At 38.5% G+C, this 18,505-nt stretch overlaps 1 protein-coding gene across 5 annotated transcripts in view; it reads left to right on the top strand.

Moving 5' to 3' along the window:
* Positions 1-18,505, top strand: part of DNAJC5B (DnaJ heat shock protein family (Hsp40) member C5 beta) — an 88,751-nt gene that overhangs the window by 53,710 nt on the left and 16,536 nt on the right. For all 5 annotated transcript variants that reach the window (XM_008522490.2, XM_008522489.2, XM_070631571.1 and 2 more), the window contains 2 exons: positions 14,016-14,229; positions 17,951-18,122. In XM_008522490.2, coding sequence (XP_008520712.1) covers positions 14,016-14,229; positions 17,951-18,122 — 386 coding nt within the window. The remainder of the gene's footprint in view (positions 1-14,015; positions 14,230-17,950; positions 18,123-18,505) is intronic.

The raw sequence follows: 18,505 nt of genomic DNA, 5'->3' as shown, positions 1-18,505 counted from the left end.
AAGATGCATACAATTATACAGATGTATAGAAGTAAAAGGGTGTGAAGTAAAAGGGTGTGAAGTAGTCTTTTCTTTCTAATGACCTTTTTACCCCTTTTGAAGTAGGAAATGAGGGCTGAGGAAGTGATGAAGAAGAATCAAGGAGAAGTGGTAAAAGCTTGAACATCTCCCACAGGAGACTGAGAGGGAACTTACTGAGGTCAAATGAAAGGGTTGGCAAGCAGCACAGAACACCAGCTGAGGTGGGAAGTTGTGTGCCTTTACTGGCCCGTTTGCATGGTTTTGCAATCTTCTCCAGCAACGCTGGTCATCCCAGAAAAGGAAGTGGAAGCAGTGGATGGCTAGAGTCATCTCCTTGGGGGTAAGGCAGGAAATCAGGACATTTAAGGAATCGAATGAGTTGGTTTGAGTAGCACTCATGTGCATGACCATGAGGTTCAGACTGAGTAGTTAAGAAAGTTAAGTCAGTGAGACTGACAGTCTGGAAGAACAGGTCCTGGTAGATTTAAAAAGTGAGTCTAGAGAAAAAAAATGGGTTTGGGGAGAATAAGAAAGTGAGCACTTAACACAAAGACGTATCGGGGGTTATGCTATATGGTTTTGCACTGAGGACTAGAGACACTGGGAGCCCTACAAGAGCTACCAGCCAGGCCTGCCACTGGAAATTACCGGGAGCTGCTTGTAGCTTTGACATGATTCACTGTCTTGAGAACTTGAGCTGGGAGCAGCAGGAGGACGGCCTACCAAGAGCAAGTGCCTGCTGAGAGCTTTGGCTAGAACCAGTGGTGGGAGATGCTGTTGGAAGTAGGTGACAAGGTTTATATAGCCATTTGTCCTACATCCCAGTCTTATTCCACCTTGGAGTTCAAAGTTCAGTGAAGATTGCTGGCTCTAAAAAAACAAGAATGCAACATTTTCCCCCAGGAAATGTAATCAGGTTAGAGGCCCAGAAACTTTTGTTGGGAACCTGAGCCAGATACAGAGATCTTGACTTGTATGCAGCTCTCAGATTCTGGGTGAGCTGTGGGCTGAGGGGGAAAAGGATTAAAATATAGCACGCAAAGATCTTAGTGGCCTGCTGAAGGCTGTCAGTGGCCTACTGGTGTCAGAACTTCAGGTCCTCATTCCCTACAGTAGTACTTTTATGATTGGTGTAGACAAATACTTCTAATATTGGACACATTTTATCTACTGTGTTTGCACAAATATTCTAGTCTATTCTACCTTACTAGGGAGGGTAAAGAGCTGGCTCTTAAAATTAGCCATAGAAAATCATTGTAGCGACCAGAAAACTATCTAAAAGAAAGCTCTGTGAATTGGCATTTGAAATTTTCAAAAGTTTAGGTATTTTCAACTCTCACACTAAAAAAATACTCAAGCATAATACCTCATGAAGTCATTATTAGACATTCTTGTAAAAATTGGGGAAGACTATTTGCCAAGGCATCATTGAAGGACAGTGGTATCGGTCTCAACTGCCACTAGAGGTCAGCACTGACCCTCGATGTAGTTCTACATGAGGGAAAAGACCAGTTCTCTGAAACAGATCATCATTTATGGTTCCTGTTGTTATCTCGCGCAATCTATCTTGGATCACAAATGTGACTGTGGATCTCAAAAGACTAGAGAACATCCTAACAACTGCTGTGGTGAGCTGCTAAGATATTCCATCTGTAAACGTGAGGAAATCATAGGGCTGTGTAACGTGGCCTTTGGAGGGCTCTAGGTAAGGCCTTGGTGGTCAAAGTATGTAAGTCATACACTATGTTAGCAGGTATTTCAGAAATAATTACACAGCAGGGGTAGTATTGGAATCACCATTTGCAGTTTGAAGCCAAATGGTGCCCTGACCTTGCTATTCTATCCCTTGACTCTACTGATCCTGGCCCAGTGGCTCCTGCTTCCTTGAGCCCCACTAACACTCTCATTCCAGCTTTCTCTCAGCAGCATATTGTATTAAAGCTTCTTGTGGAGAAGGAAACTGTACTGTCTACAAATGTATGAAATGGTTATAGGGGGTTTGAGAGATTTGGGGGCTGATCAAAGAAAAAGATATGACCATGAGAGCCAGTAACACACAAGAAGCTTTACTGGGTGGTTCTTGAACAGGATTGCATGACGGGGGATGTCCCTGATAGCATGAGACCATTCAGAGGCTTGAGGCCACCCTCAGAAGGGGAGGAGGGCAAGGGAACTTCCAGGGGAGGGAGGGGTTGGGAAGGGGGCTTACGTGTCTAGGTGATGTCACTCAGGAGCATAGTGGGGAGTCTTTGAGTCAGAGAACTCCAAAGGGCCATAGCAGCTTAGATTCTTTTTTTGTCTTTTTGTTTTTAAATTTAACTTTATTTATTTATTTAACTGCAGTAACATTGGATTATAACATATTGCTTTCAGATGTACATCATAGTATATTTCTAATTCTGTGTAGATTACATCATGTTCACCACCCAAAAACTAATTATAGTCCATCCCCTCACATGTGATTAGTCACCCCTTTTGCCCTCCCCCACCTTCCCCCATGGTAACCATCAATCCATTCTCCATTGCTGTGTGTTTGTTTGTCATTGTTTTTATCTTCTACTTATGAACGAGATCATATGGTATTTGACTTTCTCCCTCTGACTTATTTCACTCAGCATAATACCCTCAAGGTCCATCCATGTTGTCACAAATGGTCAGATTTCATCATTTCTTATGGCTGGGTAGTAGTCCATCGTGTATAAATACCACATCTTCTTTATCCGTTTGTTCCTTGATGGGCACCTACGTTGCTTCCAAGTCTTAGCTATTGTGTATAATGCTGCAATGAACATAGGGGTGCAGGGATCTTTATGCCTTTGCGTTATCAAGTTCTTTGGATAAACACCCAGCAATGGGATAGCTGGATCTATTCTTAATTTTCTGAGGATACTCCATACTGCTTTCCATAGTGACTGCACCAGTTTGTACTCCCACTAGCAGTGTACAAGTGTTCCCATCTCTCCACATCCTCTCCAACATTTGTTGTTTCCTGTCTTGTTAATTATAGCCATTCTGACCGGAGTGAGGTGATACCTCATTGTAGTTTTGATTTGCATTTCCCTGATAGCTAATGATGTTGAGCATCTTTTCATATGCCTATTGGCCATCTGTATATCTTCTTTGGAGAAATCTCTGTTCAGATCTTTTGCCCATTTTTTAATTGGGTTGTTGGTTTTTTTGTTGTTAAGCTGCATGAGTTCTTTGTATATTTTGGATATTAACCCCTTACCTGATATATTGTTTACAAATATCTTCTCCCAATTGTTAGGCTGTCTTTTCATTTTGCTGATGGTTTCCTTTGCTGTGCAGAAGCTTTTTAGTTTGATGTAGTCCCATTTGTTGATTTTTTTCTTTTGTTTCCCTTGTCTGGTCAGACATGGTACTTGAAAACATGCTGCTAAGACCAATGTCAAAGAGCGTACTGCCTATGTTTTCTTCTAGAAGTTTCATGGTTTTGGGTCTTACATCCAAGTCTTTAATCCATTTTGAGTAGCTTAGATTCTTATAACTGCAAGCCCATCTTATCAATGGCCAGCAAGTGTGGGGTGAAGTCTTACAAGTATATAAAGCAGACAGGCTCTAAATGGTTAACAATCTGCTTGTTTGGGCTATTTTCAAAATAATGGAATATGCAAAAGTTTGAGTTTGGTACCAGTCGGCTTTTGAGTCAATGGGTCTCAGCCTGCAGCAAAGAAATAAACAACATATGGGTCAATAAACAGAGGTGATCTTTGGCTTATTTATATAAAAGCGGTATAAAGCCTTTTGTGGAATTATCATTACCTGAAAGAAGAAAACATAAACATAAAAGATAACCAGGGGCTTCTGAATCAGGAGTTTCAAATTACCTGAATCAGGTAATTTGTACCAGTTTTCCCTTTTGCTAAGAACAACTAAAAAAACTGAAAGAAAACTATATTTTATATATACATCTTAAAAGCATTTGGGAGTAAAGAATTACTACCAACTAGAACCCTCATACATTGCTGGTGGGAATGCAAACTGGTGCAGCCACTATGGAAAACAGTATGGAGATTCCTCAAAAAATTAAAAATAGAACTACCATACAATCCAGCCATCCCACTACTGGGTATTTATCCAAAGAGCTTGAAGTCAGCAATCCCAAAAGTCCTATGCACCCCAATGTTCATTGCAGCATTATTTACAATAGCCAAGACATGGAAGCAACCTAAGTGCCCATCAACAGACGAATGGATAGAGAAGATGTGGTACATATATACAATGGAATACTACTCAGCTGTAAAACAGAACAAAATCATTCCATTTGCAATAACATGGATGGATCTTGAGGGAATTATGTTAAGTGAAATAAGCCAGCTAGAGAAGGATAATCTGTGTATGACTCCACTCATATGAGGAATTTAAAATTATGGACTAAGAACAGTTTAGTGGATACCAGAGGAAAGGTGAGGTGGGGGGTGGGCACAAAGGGTGAAGTGGTGTACCTACAACACGAATGACAAACATTAATGTACAACTGAAATTTCGCAAGATTGTAACCTATCATTAACTCAATAAAAAAAAAAAGAGAATTACTACCAACTAGGTCATGATATGGGAAAAGAGAAGCTGAGAGGATGAGCAGGACTCTACAGAAGGGGGTAAAAACTTGGACCCTGGTCCAACAAGAATGGGAATCCTGCAATTCTATTTAGACTCTGAAGTGCTTCACCCAAGGAGAAAGGGCAGTAAACCATCTGTGACTGACAATTACTTTGGTGGTCTTCCATAAATCATCTTCCCTGGTATTCATGTCCTTGTGTAGTCCTCTTGAATCTGGGCTGGTTCTCTGACCTAATTTAACCAATAGAATGTGGCAAAAGTAATGTGCCTAAACATTAAAAAAGTCTAGAAGCTTCTGCTTTTGCAAGCTGGTTTAAGCTGGCCACTACTTAAGAAATATAATTACCCTGAGACTATCATGCTGTGAGGCACCTCACCTAGCCATGTGGAGAAGCCATAAGGAGGAGAACAGAGTCCCTAGACAACAGCCCTGGCTGAGCTCCCAGCCACAGCCAGCACCAGCTTACCAGTAGGTCAGTGAAGCTATCTTGGAAACAGATCCCACAGCTCCGACTGAGGTATCCCAGCCAAAGCCAAACAGAGCAGAGAAAAACTATCCCCACCAAACCCTACCCAATTGCAACATTGTAGGCAAATAAATAAAAAGTGTGTTGTTTTAAGCTATGAAATTTTACTGTAGCTTGTTACACAGCAATAAATAATGGAAACACCAGTGTTGTATGGACTGTAACTGAACTTTGAGCCATCTGAGTGTCTGAGAAAATCTCAGTCCCTAATATTGGATTAAGATGATCTCAGTTTTGCAAGTGCCTCCAGACACTAAAAGTAGGAAATAAAAATGCTCTCTGGTATAAGATAATATCTTCTTCGTCCTCTGATTATTTCTTTAAAAGTTTTTCTTTTAGTGTTATTGAGAAATAATCAACATATATCACTGTATACGTTTAAGGTATACAGTGTGATGGTTTGATTTACATATATTGTGAAAAGATTATCACAGTTGGTTCAGCTAACATCCATCATCTCATATACAATATAAGGGAAAGAAAGAAAAAATTTTCTCCTTGTGAAGAGAACTCTTAGGATTTACTCTCTTAAAGACTTTCCTATATGTCACACTCTTTAAAATTTTGTAAAATACAGTATCTGGCACACAGAGATAATCAAGCGCTGAAGTCAAGACAACATGAACAAGAATTGGCAGAAATGAGCCACTAGAAACAGAACCATGGAAAACCTCAGGTATTAGAATTATCAGAAACAGATTTTAAAATAACTATGATCAAGAAGGTAAAATAAAAGATTGAGAATTTTCACAGAGAATTGAAAATTATGAAAAGGGGCATTTCAGATTTTTTAAATGAACAGATAAATTTTACAACTCAAAAAATACAACCAAACTAAAGAAACTCAAAGATAGGGCTTAACAGGTTAGAGAGCTGACTGGAAGTTAGGCCAGAAGAAAATAGAGAGAATTACAAAAGGATAGAAAACACTGCAAGAAGATAAAATACATAGAGAATCCATTAAGAAGATCTTAGATAAATGCAACTGGAGTCTGAAAAGGTGAGTGGAAAGAGAATGAAGGGGAAACTATTTGAAAACATAATGTATGTGAATTTTCCAGGTTCATGAATGGTATCAATCCGTATATACCAGAAGCCCAGTAAAAGCTAAACAGAATAAATAAAAAGAAATCTACAGAGGCCAGCCTGGTAGCGTAGTGGTTAAGTTCGTGTGCTCCACTTCGGCAGCCTGGAGTTTCCAGGTTTGGATCCTGGGTGTGGACCTAGCATTGCTTATCAGGCCACACTGTGGTGGTATCCCACATAAAATAGAGGAAGATTGGCATAGATGTTAGCTCAGGGCCAATCTTCCTCACGAAAACAAAAAAGAAAGAAAGAAATCTACAGCCAAGCACATCACAGAAAAACTGCTGAAACCAAAGATGGAAAGCCTTTAGAGCAACCAGAGAAAAAATACAGACTACCTTCAAAAAACAACAATTAGATTTACAGCAGATTTTTCCACTGAGATAATGGAAACCAGAAGACAATGGACTGAAACCTTGAGCGTGATGAAAGCAAATAATTGATAGCCTACAAGTCTATATCCAGGGAAAATGCCCTTCAAAAATGAAGGTGAAATAAATACATTTTTAAGCTAAACAGAAACTTTAAGAATTAATCATTAGCAGATCTTCACTAACAGAGATACTAAAGGGTGTTCATAGGCAGAAGGCAAATGATCCAAGATGGATGGTCAGAGATGCAGAAAATAACTAAAGGCAATAAAATTGGACAATATGTGAGTAAATGTACACAAATACTAACTGTATAAAATATCATTAAATATTAATTGTATTAAATAATAATTCTTGAGGGCTTAAGAGATTTAGAGAATTAAAGTACATGCTACCAACAACACTTAGGAGAGTAATAGTGTCCGTGTTCTAAGATTTTTATATTGTCTTGGAGGAAGACAAAAGTACCTTGACAGTAGACTTTGGTAAATCAAGGTTTCTGTAACCTCTAGGAGAACCCCAAAAGGAATAATAAAAGAATGTTAATTTCCAAAGTAATAAAGGAAAAAGTAGAATAATGAAAAAGAATCAATACAAAAAAGGCAAGAAAGGAGAGGAAAGGAAATATATTTTAGATGAGACAAAAGAACATAATGAAGTAATAGATTTAATCTGAAATGCATCAATAATTATATTTAAAAATAAACATAAACTAAATGCTTCAATTAAAGGAAAAAGATTGTCGTTGTGAATAAAAAACCCAAAACTAAATGGTGCTTACAACAGACACATCTAATATGTAAGGATACAGAAAATTTGAAAATAAAAGGAAAGAAAAATATGTTCTAGTAGATGTGTACCCAGAGAAAGCTGGTGTAGCTTTATCAATATCAAAGTAAAGACAAAAAGTATTACTACAGATAAAGAGGTATATTTCATAATAATAAAAGTTCAATTCACAAGGAATATATAACAGTCATGAATTTAGCATGACCTAAAATATACAAAGCAAAAGGTGACAGAACTATAAGAAGAAATATGCAAACCTATATTCATAGTGGGAAATTTTAACATATCTTGATTGATAGATCAGTAAAATGGCTAAGAATATAGAAGATTTGAACAAAAAAAGTTAGCAAACAAAATATGATGCTCTTATATAATAACAAAGCACCCAATAGGTATAGAATATATATTCTTTAAAGTACATATGGAACATTTATAAAAATTGAACATATAATGAGACATAAGGCAAGTCTCAAATTGTGAAGAGGGCATATTGTACAAATGTCAATCTCCAAATGAATCTAAAGAGTCAATGCAATTGCAATAAAAATCCCAATAGAGTGTGTGTGTGTGTAAACCAACAAGCTAATTCTAAAATTTATGTGGAAATGCAGAGGTCCCAGAATATCCACAGAACTCTTGAAGAACAACATTATGGAAGAGCTTGCTCTTTAAGATACTGAGACATATTTTAAAGGTATCTGTGTAAGACTGTTATTGGCCCAGAAACAGTCAAATAGACCAGTGGAACAGAACAGATAGCCTAGAAACACAGGGAAAGGATACCATTTTTAATAAATGGTGCTAGGACAGTTGGATATCTATATTTTAAAAATGAGATTGGATGCCTACCTTCCACCTCATTAAAAAGTCAGCTACAAATGGGCCATTGACTTTCATGTGAAAGGCAAATCTATAAAGATTTTAGAGTTATAGAGTTTATAGGACAATATGTTCCTGAATTCAGGAAAAGATTGATTAACTCAACTAAATTAAAATTAGGAATTTCCATTCATCAAAAGATTCCATAAAGAAACTAACAACAACAAAAAGGCCCCAGAAAGGGAGAATATATATATAATTCATATAACTGACAAAAGATTCATATACAGAATATGTATGTTTTTTAAATCCTACAAATTAATTTTAAAAATCAAACTAAAAACTGGTAAAAGACTAATATGCCCTTAGAGGATTTCCAAATGACATATATATTAGCTTCATTAGTAATTGGGAAAATGCAAATTAAACCACAAAGGGGTATATATACAAACCACCAGATTGTCAAACATCAAAATGTCTGTCAATACCAAATGTCAGGGAGACATGCACTGAACCCATATATTGGTTCCTCATATTTTCCCTTGGGTGTTGCCTGAGTCCAAGTGGGCATGGGAGTTCCAGCGAACATCCAGTAGTATAGCACACCATCAGGTTCCATAGTTCCAACACTTGCCATACACATAGGGGTTATTAATCGAGGGTTTGTGTTCACCTGTAAACTGTGGTTTCTAGCAGTTCATTTTCCTGTCTACCACCAGTCTCCTTTCCATCATAGCCAATTTTTTCTAGAAAGAATAGTCTATATCTAATATTAGCTCAGAATTTGCTTTCTTTTGCTACCTTTGCAGTAGACGCTGGCTCTGCCATGAAGGTAATTTTAACTTTTCTACTATATAGGAAGAAATCATTGCTTCACCCTCCATTTTCTACTCTTTTGTCGTAGACAGCGGGTGGCTTTCTTCTGGGACTTTGGAGGGGCAATAAACTGTGGCTTAGGGAGGTTAGCAGAAAGTACACAGCAATGGGGAAATCTTAAAACAGGAAGTAACAGGATGTTATTGGCGAAAGCAGTTGAAAATGTGTTGAGTGGAGAAAGGCAGCTATAGACACACCCATGCCATGGAGGTACTGAGTTCCCTGAGGCTCAGAGCCCAGCCTTCCCAAACAAGAAGGTCTCCTCTGACATTCTAGCCCCATGGAGATGGATTTGGTCTAGGGCTGAGATAACATGGTCAGAATCGGGTCTTAGGTGACTCAGAGACTGGTAGAGAGTAGTAGGTGGATCTTATCTGAGTGTTAGATGGGGCGAGGAAGAGAACTGGGCAGAACATTACAATTCTTAGAATTCCACTGCTTCAAAATAGGTAGATCTTAGAGGCCTTAGGTAATTACAACTATAAACCCCATGTTTATCTTACCTGCCATTCACTGGATTCACTATACATTTCATTTGACAGCTGTCATTGGATTTCAAAATGGAAATTAGAGGCATATTTCCAGTGTTATTTATGGCCATACCAGATCAACAAGTAAATGAGAGTATAGAGAGATTTAGAATTAAAGGTTCACATTCTAGTTGAATAATATGTCACTTTTAAGCATAAAATGAGAAATTATAAGAAAGATCTTTAAAATGAATAGGTGAATATTACATTTAAATGTACTCCAAGCACTTCCTTTCACCCTAAATTCCATATGTCTTTTTTTGCTGTATAGACAATTCCCAAGGGAGTGGGTCATTGATCAACTACCTCCTTGAGCAATTGTGTAATTTTGGCAGCTGCGTCTGCTAGCCATATTTCCTGAGGATTCCTCAGAGCCAAAAGTATCTGCCAAGAGGAGTCAAAATGCTGCTGACAACCAGGAATTGGATTTGTTGCAAATGGAGTTGCTCCAGCCCTCTGAATTTGCCAACTCCATTGTTGGAGGACTGTGATAAATGGTTGAGTGCATCTGCCCTTGTGAGCTGACACAGATCCAAGCAGCTTAAAATATGACAAGAAGCCAGGCTTCTCTGGCTAAGTCTTGGACAGTGTGTATCAGTCTACAATTGAACCCTAGAAACAAGAAAATATATATAAAGAGGCATTGTCCAGGGATTTCTTTCATTCAAGGCAGAAATAACAGCCCTTGCATTTGATTGGCCTGGATGTGATCTGTGGAACTAGTAGGGAACAGTGCTGCAATTGTATTTCAGCGCATGGAGTGAGATTTCCAGGAATATTGTATCCTTAAAATTAACGTGCTTAAAGAATCCACTTGAGGCTTTTTGATGATAGTCATTGCATCATTGTCGTTTGAGGACTTTTCTTCTTGCTTGCTTCTTTTTTTTTTCCTTGCTCTCATTTGGCAATGGGTCATTTAAGGGAGAAAACTCTAAACTTTCAGCTATTAAAAGAGAACAAAATTTGTGGTCGGAGCTTTAAAATGCTCAGGGAAAGAAACCACACATGTAATATGTATATTTTTTATAACAAGCGAAAAAAACCGACAAAGAATCACCCATAATCCCAATGTGTGGCTATAAGCACTGTTAAGCGTGGTTCTAACCTACCATTTTCCTTTCTTTTCTCCTTATTTTTCTGTTTTCTTTTTCTTATATACAGATATATATACAATTGTCTGCATGTGTGTGTGTGTATGTATATATGTGTGCTTGTGTATTTATGTGTATATGTGTATGTGTTTGTGTGCATGTGTGTGTATTTATACGTATGTGTGTGTCAAGGTCACCAAAGATTTCCATATCACTAACCTGGTGGTCAGTTCTTAGTCCTCATCGTACATGACCTGTCAGCGGCAATTGACATAAATGACCACTCTCCTTGAAATACGTTGTTTACCTGGATCCCAAGACCACATATTCTCAAGATTTTTCCTTCTGCATCATTGGTCTTTCTTTCTTATCTCCTTTGCTGGTTCTTCTTCCCAAAGCTCGGTCCTTGGAATTCTCTTGGACCCACTCTCTTGGGAATCTTTTCCAGTTCCATGGTTCTAAACATCACCTACCTGCCAAGAACTCCAAAACGTACATCTCCCACAATAACTCTCATCTGAACATAAGGCTCTTATATCTGTCAACCTCCATCTCTCCACTTGGAAGTCTAGTAAGCATCTCAAACATGTCCAAAACAGAACTCCTGAATCCTAGCAAACCATTCTTTACTTCCAACAAAACTTCTTACTATCTCATTATATAGTACTCCAAACTTCCAGTTGCTCAGGCTAAAATTTTGGTGCCATCCATGATTCCTCTTTTCTTTTCCACCCCATGTCTAATCCATTAGCTAGCCTTCAAAATACACCCAGACTCCAACCACTTTTCTCTGTATCCTCCACGAGCACACTGGTCTGAAGCATCAAGAACTTCTCCTAAGACAGTCTCCCTGCCTTTGCCTTTGTCCTCCCCAAGACTGAGGGATCCTTCCAAAACTAAAGTCAGGTCACACCACTCTTCCTCTCAAAACGTTCCAATGGCTTCCCATGTCACCTAGACCAAAAACTAAAGTCCTTACATGGCCTACTAACATTCTGTGTGCCTTACTTTTTAAACTTAAATATAGGAGGCAGCATAGTGGTGGTTAAGAGCATGTGCTCAGGGTCAAATTGCCTGTGTTTAAAGCGTGGCTCTAATTATTAGCTGTGTAACATTGGGCAAGTTACTTAACCTCTTGGTGGCTAAATTTCCTTATTTATAAAATTGGATCATTATAATACCACCTCATGTGGTAAAGATTAATGAATTAATATTTACAACATGCTTACAATAGTTCTGGCATATAGTAAACATTATAAAATGACAATAAATTGTCATGATAAAAAGCAACAAAATAGGCATTTTGTGCTATTAGCACAAGACCTCATCATAAATTCTGCACGTAAAAAAACATGTCTCCAATGGTCCCACCTGTAAGAATTTATAGATACTCTAAACATCTCTCAAAAAGGAGGATGAAGATGTTTTGGTTAAACAAATTTAAAATGAACCATCATTATTTTATTCATTTTCATTATTCTGAGCTCAGAGTTAGAATGGACTATACACCATGATTTATACTTTTAAATATTTTAGTACTTTTTTAAGCATCCTGATGCTGAGCTGCTTAATTATTCACCTACATCCTAACCGGTAATACTTCAATTCCTAAAATAGGTATGATTTTTTTCAGTTTACCATGTAGTTTGATTTACAAAGTTTACTTTACTTTTATGCTCTACTTATGGATTAGCACATTAAAATGGAACAATTTGATCTAAACTAATATAATAGACAAAAGCTTAAGGTATATTCTTACATACACCTATATGGGCACAGTAGGGAGACTAGGGAGGCCATGTGAAATTTCCGGTAGAGAGTCATAAAATTAATGGAGTTTGAAGTGGAAAAAATACCACAGACTTAATTTTGAATGTGGCTTTAATCATTGTTTAAATCATCTGTAGAGGCAAATGAGGGAAATGACCACCAGCCAGAGCCTGACTATCATAGCTCGGTTCTTATATCCATTTTACAGGTTCCTTTTTATACTTGACTGTAACTGAAGAATAAAGAATACCTCCAAATCAGCCCCCAACACACACATACACACACACAATGCAATACAACATATAGCCACACCCTTCAGAAATTGCTTTATGATCCACAGAGGAGAAAGGGCCTTGTACCCACAATTAAATTACTGGATATTTATTCCAAAGAACTGAAAACACAAATGTGTTAAAATACATGTACTCCTATGTTCACTGCAGCATGATTCACAATAGCCAAGACTTGGAAACAAACTAAATGCCCATCAACAGATGAATGGATAAAGAAGATGTGGTATACGTACACAGTGGACTACTACTCAGCTATAAAAAAATGATGAAATATTGCCATTTCTGACAACATGGATGGACCTCGAGGGTATTATGCTAAGTGAAATAAGTCAGAGGGAGAAAGTCAAATACCTTATGATTTCACTCATAACTAGAAGATAAAAACAGCAACAACAGACACATAGATACAGAGATTAATTGGTGGTTACCAGAGGGAAAGGGGGAGGGAGGTGGGCGAAACAGGTGATAGGGCACGTGTGTGCAGTGATGGACAGTCTTTTGTCTTTGGGTGGTAAACATAATGTAGCCTACCCAGAAATTGAAATATAATGACGTATGCCTGAAATTTGTATAATGTTATAAACTAATGTTACCTTAATAAAAAAAAAGAAATAATAGAAAGTAAAAAAAAATTTCTACAGATTATCTGAAGTAGAAAGACCTATTTGAAAAGAAGTCAAACATATATTTGAATACAAGAGAAGTCACAGTATTTGCTCAGAAAAAACAAAGGGAGTTAGGATTTGTGGAAGATTTGTGAAGGGGTCATAATGTTTATTCAAAAGTATATATTAGAATTTTTTTTCAATAGTTGAGTTTAACTTTGAGAATATGTGGTGGGAAGTTTTGTTAATTCTGGAAAATTCTTCCAGTTCTAAATGGAATTTTGGTGTAAATTGTTCCTGTTGCTGGAACTCTTAAAGACCTCTGCATGTTGGGGTGGACTACTGATGAGCTCACAGGTAAAAATAAACTTCACTTATTTGCCAACAGTAAAATGTCTCAGACTCAACAACTGCACAGCTGCTGAGAATTCCTTTGAGGATGTGAGAAGAGAAACAATACTATTGTGCCTGCGTGTTAGAAACAAGAGACAACTTTTCATGAAAACTTGCCTAGTCAAATCCACATTAGCGTGAAACATTATTTAACAGTATTTGCTCGTATAAAGGATGTACAAATAAATAGTGCCCTGATAAAATATCATTGTAATTCTTGTCAAATAACACTTTTTCTCACTTCTTTTTAATTTTAAAAGAAAATTGGCCCTGAAACACCATCCAGACAAGAATCCAGATGATCCAGCTGCTGCTGAGAAGTTTAAAGAAATCAACAACGCCCACACAATACTTACCGATCTGTCAAAGAGAAATATATATGACAAATACGGATCTCTGGGACTCTATGTGGCTGAGCAATTTGGAGACGAAAATGTTAATACCTACTTTATGCTGTCAAGCTGGTGGGCAAAGGTGAATTATGTTTTTTTCCTTCAAAAACAATTTTCTGGAGGATCATGATGTTATTCACTCTTTTAGAATCGATCTCAAAGAAAGCCTAAGGTTACTATATTATTAAACTCTTATAAATAAAAGGAGGTATCTTTGACTGAAAGCTGTTATTTGAGGATTGTTTTTGCTTTAGATCATCAAATAATTATAAAATACAACATAACTTAAAATGCTTTTAGACATTAATTATATTTGAATTTGAAGCTTCAGGTTAATTCTGACTTCCCTCCCTTCCCTCATAATGACTAATTAAGAACTGACTCATTGCTCAAAACCAAAAATAATTTATTAGTGTGACAACTGTTTAATAAATTATTATGGGACAAATTTAGCCATGTACTTTACTATCTATAGCATAGGTACATTAGCAAACACAATACCTGGGAGAATGGTAATTATGTCACAGGCTCACGTGGAGCCTGCTGTGAGGTAGAAGAGAAGGAAATGAAGGGGAAAGGTGAGAATTAAGTAGCGGAGGACAGGGAGTTGGAGAGACAGAGGAAGAGAGAGGACAAAAAAGATATCTGGTCAAGAAAAAGGCAACATTTTTAAGGACTTAGTGCAATCAGAATTGACTTTTGACAGTACATTTTGTGCAGATTCCTAGGAATCCCTAGTATATGTATGTTTGCTGATGGCTTTATATTTGTTTATGAGTTTTAATAGTCATATCTTCTGATAAAAGTATATTTCCATATGAACCATACCTATAGTCCACATATGAGTTGTACTTAATAATTTAAAAAACTGCAAATCTCCAAAGAGGAGGTTTCATATTCAGTAGTATTCTGATTGCTATTTCTTTCACTAAAATAAATTCTGCTAAATTGAAGTTTTATATATGCAGGAGGAGAGAGAATATGTTTTTGTAATAAGCATGGACAGAGAGAGTTTGCAACCTAAAGCCTCATTTGCCTTCTGCAGTTCCTGGAATTCCTTTTCTTGGGGATAACTGAGATTCCCACTGAACCCTCCTTTCTTTACTGTTGAAGACTTGGGAGGGAGATAAGTTCCTGCCAAGCAGATTTGGAACTTGGGATGAGAGTGTACACACTGACGATGCCATTTATGATGATAGATGGAACATTCATATAACAATATGGGCTTTTGTGGGCTTGCCTGGGAACCTAAGCTCCAGGCGGGACAGTCTTTCCATGGGAAGGTACATTTGGAGTTCTAGATAACTTACACACTAGCACTTGATTGCATATTGGAGCCTGCTTGCATAAAAAAGAGAATAGGTTTCCCTGCCCAGGAAGTTGACAAAATTGATCGAAATTTATATAGACAAGCAGAAGCTGTCCGGTAGTATAAGAAATATATAAAATAATTCCTGATGTGGCTCTTTGAAAATAAGGCTACAAAAAATCTATCTTCCCTTCCACTTGTGCCTAAGCCTAATTACACGGTGCCCATTAGATGGGCGCACAGTGATCATGTATTAAGTAGCATTGCATGAATGAATCAGCGTACCAATGAAAATGTGTTTAAAAACTATTGGACAGTTACATGTGCCTGGTACTGTGCTGCTAAGCATTGTACGAGATAAGGTTACTTCTGCAATAGGCTAACAATCTAGTTGGAATAATTAAAGAACAAAACAGTATATGAATTAAAGGAAATTTTCACAGAGTAATATGGGAATTGCATAGTAAAAACAAAAAGGGCAAAAGTCGGTAAAGAAAGGAGGAGCTTGTTGGGGCACTGGCTCAGGAATACTGCCCAGGAGGGTCTTGGAGGCAGGTGGTGAGGAGGAGGGTGTCGCAGTTTTGTTTTCAGAGTAATTTACCAAAGCCTATGAAAATGCAGAGTATCCATAACAAAAAGATATAGGTGTGAAGTGTGAGTGAAGCTCCCTCACTCCAAGCCACCACAGGCTCCACCCCACCACTGGGGCCAGAGTCAGACAGATGGAGTCCCGGGCCAGGAAGCGGGAATGGGGCAGGTGACGTTCATCAACATTAAAGGTTTCTGCCCTAAGTTACTGAAGACCTGCAGACACCCGTGGTGATCTTTATCCTCTTTGCTCCCTTTATTAGATGAAATCTGCATTCTAATTCAAAGATGTATAAACCACTTCCTTTCTATTTCAAATAACATATTTTTAATAAAATCATAAATTTATTTTGCTCAGTTAACAAAAACTGGCTTATTTTAACTTCAAAGTTGGGGGTTAGGAGAGTTTCTTTTCATCTTTAGCTATGGCAAACTTAGCAAAGCTTTTATAAGCTCGTGATGAAATCCCGGTGCTGTTCACCAGGAGAAACAAATCATTTGTTTATCTATTAATTACTTTATACATTCATTAATTCAGTAGGTATTTATTAAGTGTCTGCCGCATGCCATGTACTAAACCCTTAGATAGGAGGGATTAAAAGATTCCTGACACATAGTTCTAACCGTCAAGAAGCTCAAGAGACAGACCTGTAAACCAATCAATGTCCTAAAGTATCAACAAAAAGAGCACCAAGGTAGACATTTGTATGGAGTACAACTGGGGCACAAAGGAGGGAGTAATCATTCCAGGGGGCGATCAGGAAAGCTGTCAAAGAGAGAGGAGCTTTGAGATGAATCCTAAACACGGAGTGGGTATTTGATAGATGACCAGGGAATGGTAGGGGGACGTCCAGGTAGGGAGAGCGAAGCTATGGCAGGTATGGCAGGAACAGGGCCATGCTGGTGGCAAGGAGGGGTTGGCAGAGACTGGATGACCTCTAATAAGGAGCTCTGGCCTTTTCTTTTTTTCTTTTCTTTTCTTTTTTTTTTGAGGAAGATTACCCTTGAGCTAATATCTTCTGCCAATCCTCCTCTTTTTGCTGAGGAAGACTGGCCCTGAGCTAACATCCATGCCCATCCTCCTCTACTTTATATGTGGGACGTCTACCACAGCATGGCTTGCCAAGCGGTGCCATGTCTGCCCGCAGGATTCGAACTGGTGAACCCCGGGCCGCCGAAGCAGAACGTGAGAACTTAACTGCTGCGCCACTGGGCAGCCCCTCTGGCCCTTTCTAAGAGGCAGGAGTGTGGCTGCCTGGGCTCAAGAGAACACATATTTCAGAAAGCTCCAGCAGCAACGTGCAGAGTGGATTAGGAGGCAAGAACGGAGGTAGGAAGTTCAGTTAGGAGGCTGCTGAAGTGTCCAGAGTAGTGATGAGGGGATCTCTTCTAAAGCCTTACCTGTCAGGATGGAGAAGAGGGGGAGCGTGCAAGAGATCTTGAGGAGAGAGACTCTGCAGGACTTGGCGACTAAGAGGAAGGTGGGCAGGGCGGGGAGAGGTAGAGGGAGCTACGAATAGCTCTTCTTTGGTGAGAATGATTCGGTTCCCTTGCGTAGCTCATTTGACTTGTAGAGGTTATGTTCGTTTGTTGTTTTGTTTGCTCTACTCTTAATAATGATCATTATAGCTTAAGAATAAAGAAGAAAATGTCATACTTTGTTATTTTGGCTACAAGTCATTTCTTCCTGGCTTAACTTGTTAGGCAAACTTTATGAGGAATTTGTTTCCAAGGAAGCTAAAAAGATATTTCTTGCACAGCACAAGGAAGAGGGTGAGTATGTGCTCTTTGGGGTGAACTGCGATGTCTTCCGGTCTCCGGAGGTACATGGTGCACACAATTTCTGGAGTTCTCCCACACCCCACCCCCTCTCACCCCTATTTTTCTTTGCCTCTGTTTCCCCTAGACCCTGTTTGTTATCATTGGCCTCTTGACTGGCTGCTATTTTTGCTGCTGTCTGTGTTGCTGTTGCAACTGCTGTTGTGGACGCTGCCGGCCCAAATCATCTGTGCCAGAAGAGGATTTCTATGTGTCTCCAGAGGATCTTGAGGAGCAGATCAAGACTGACATGGAAAAAGGTGGAGTAAGATGAGAGCAGAGGTAGTGGGCGTCCTTTCACAGGCCTGAACAAGCACCAGGTCTCATGGTGATGGTTATAACTAAAATGAGAGAGATCCAAAAAGCAAAAGGGGGAAATCCCAGAGACTGTCAGCTTTGATACCTCTTTTGGAGAGGATTAAAGGACAACTACCTTTACCAGCCACAGAGAAAAGCAGAACCTGACACCAAATTAGAAAGAGATCATGAAATATGCTGGTCACAAAGCAAGGATAGTATAATTCACAGTCTCATTACAAGAGAGTGAACTCTGGGTTCAAGGAGGTTCAGGTGAGAATGCCCAGGGATAGGAGAACTAAGGTAAAAATTTCTTCTAGGTAAAGCATTTCAGCCTGTTACTTTA

The sequence above is a fragment of the Equus przewalskii genome, chromosome 8 (genome assembly GCF_037783145.1).
Source record: "Equus przewalskii isolate Varuska chromosome 8, EquPr2, whole genome shotgun sequence".
NCBI classification, from domain to species: domain Eukaryota; kingdom Metazoa; phylum Chordata; class Mammalia; order Perissodactyla; family Equidae; genus Equus; species Equus przewalskii.
The sequence above is the reverse complement of the archived record's forward strand: the minus strand, read 5'-3'. Positions and strand labels throughout refer to the sequence as shown.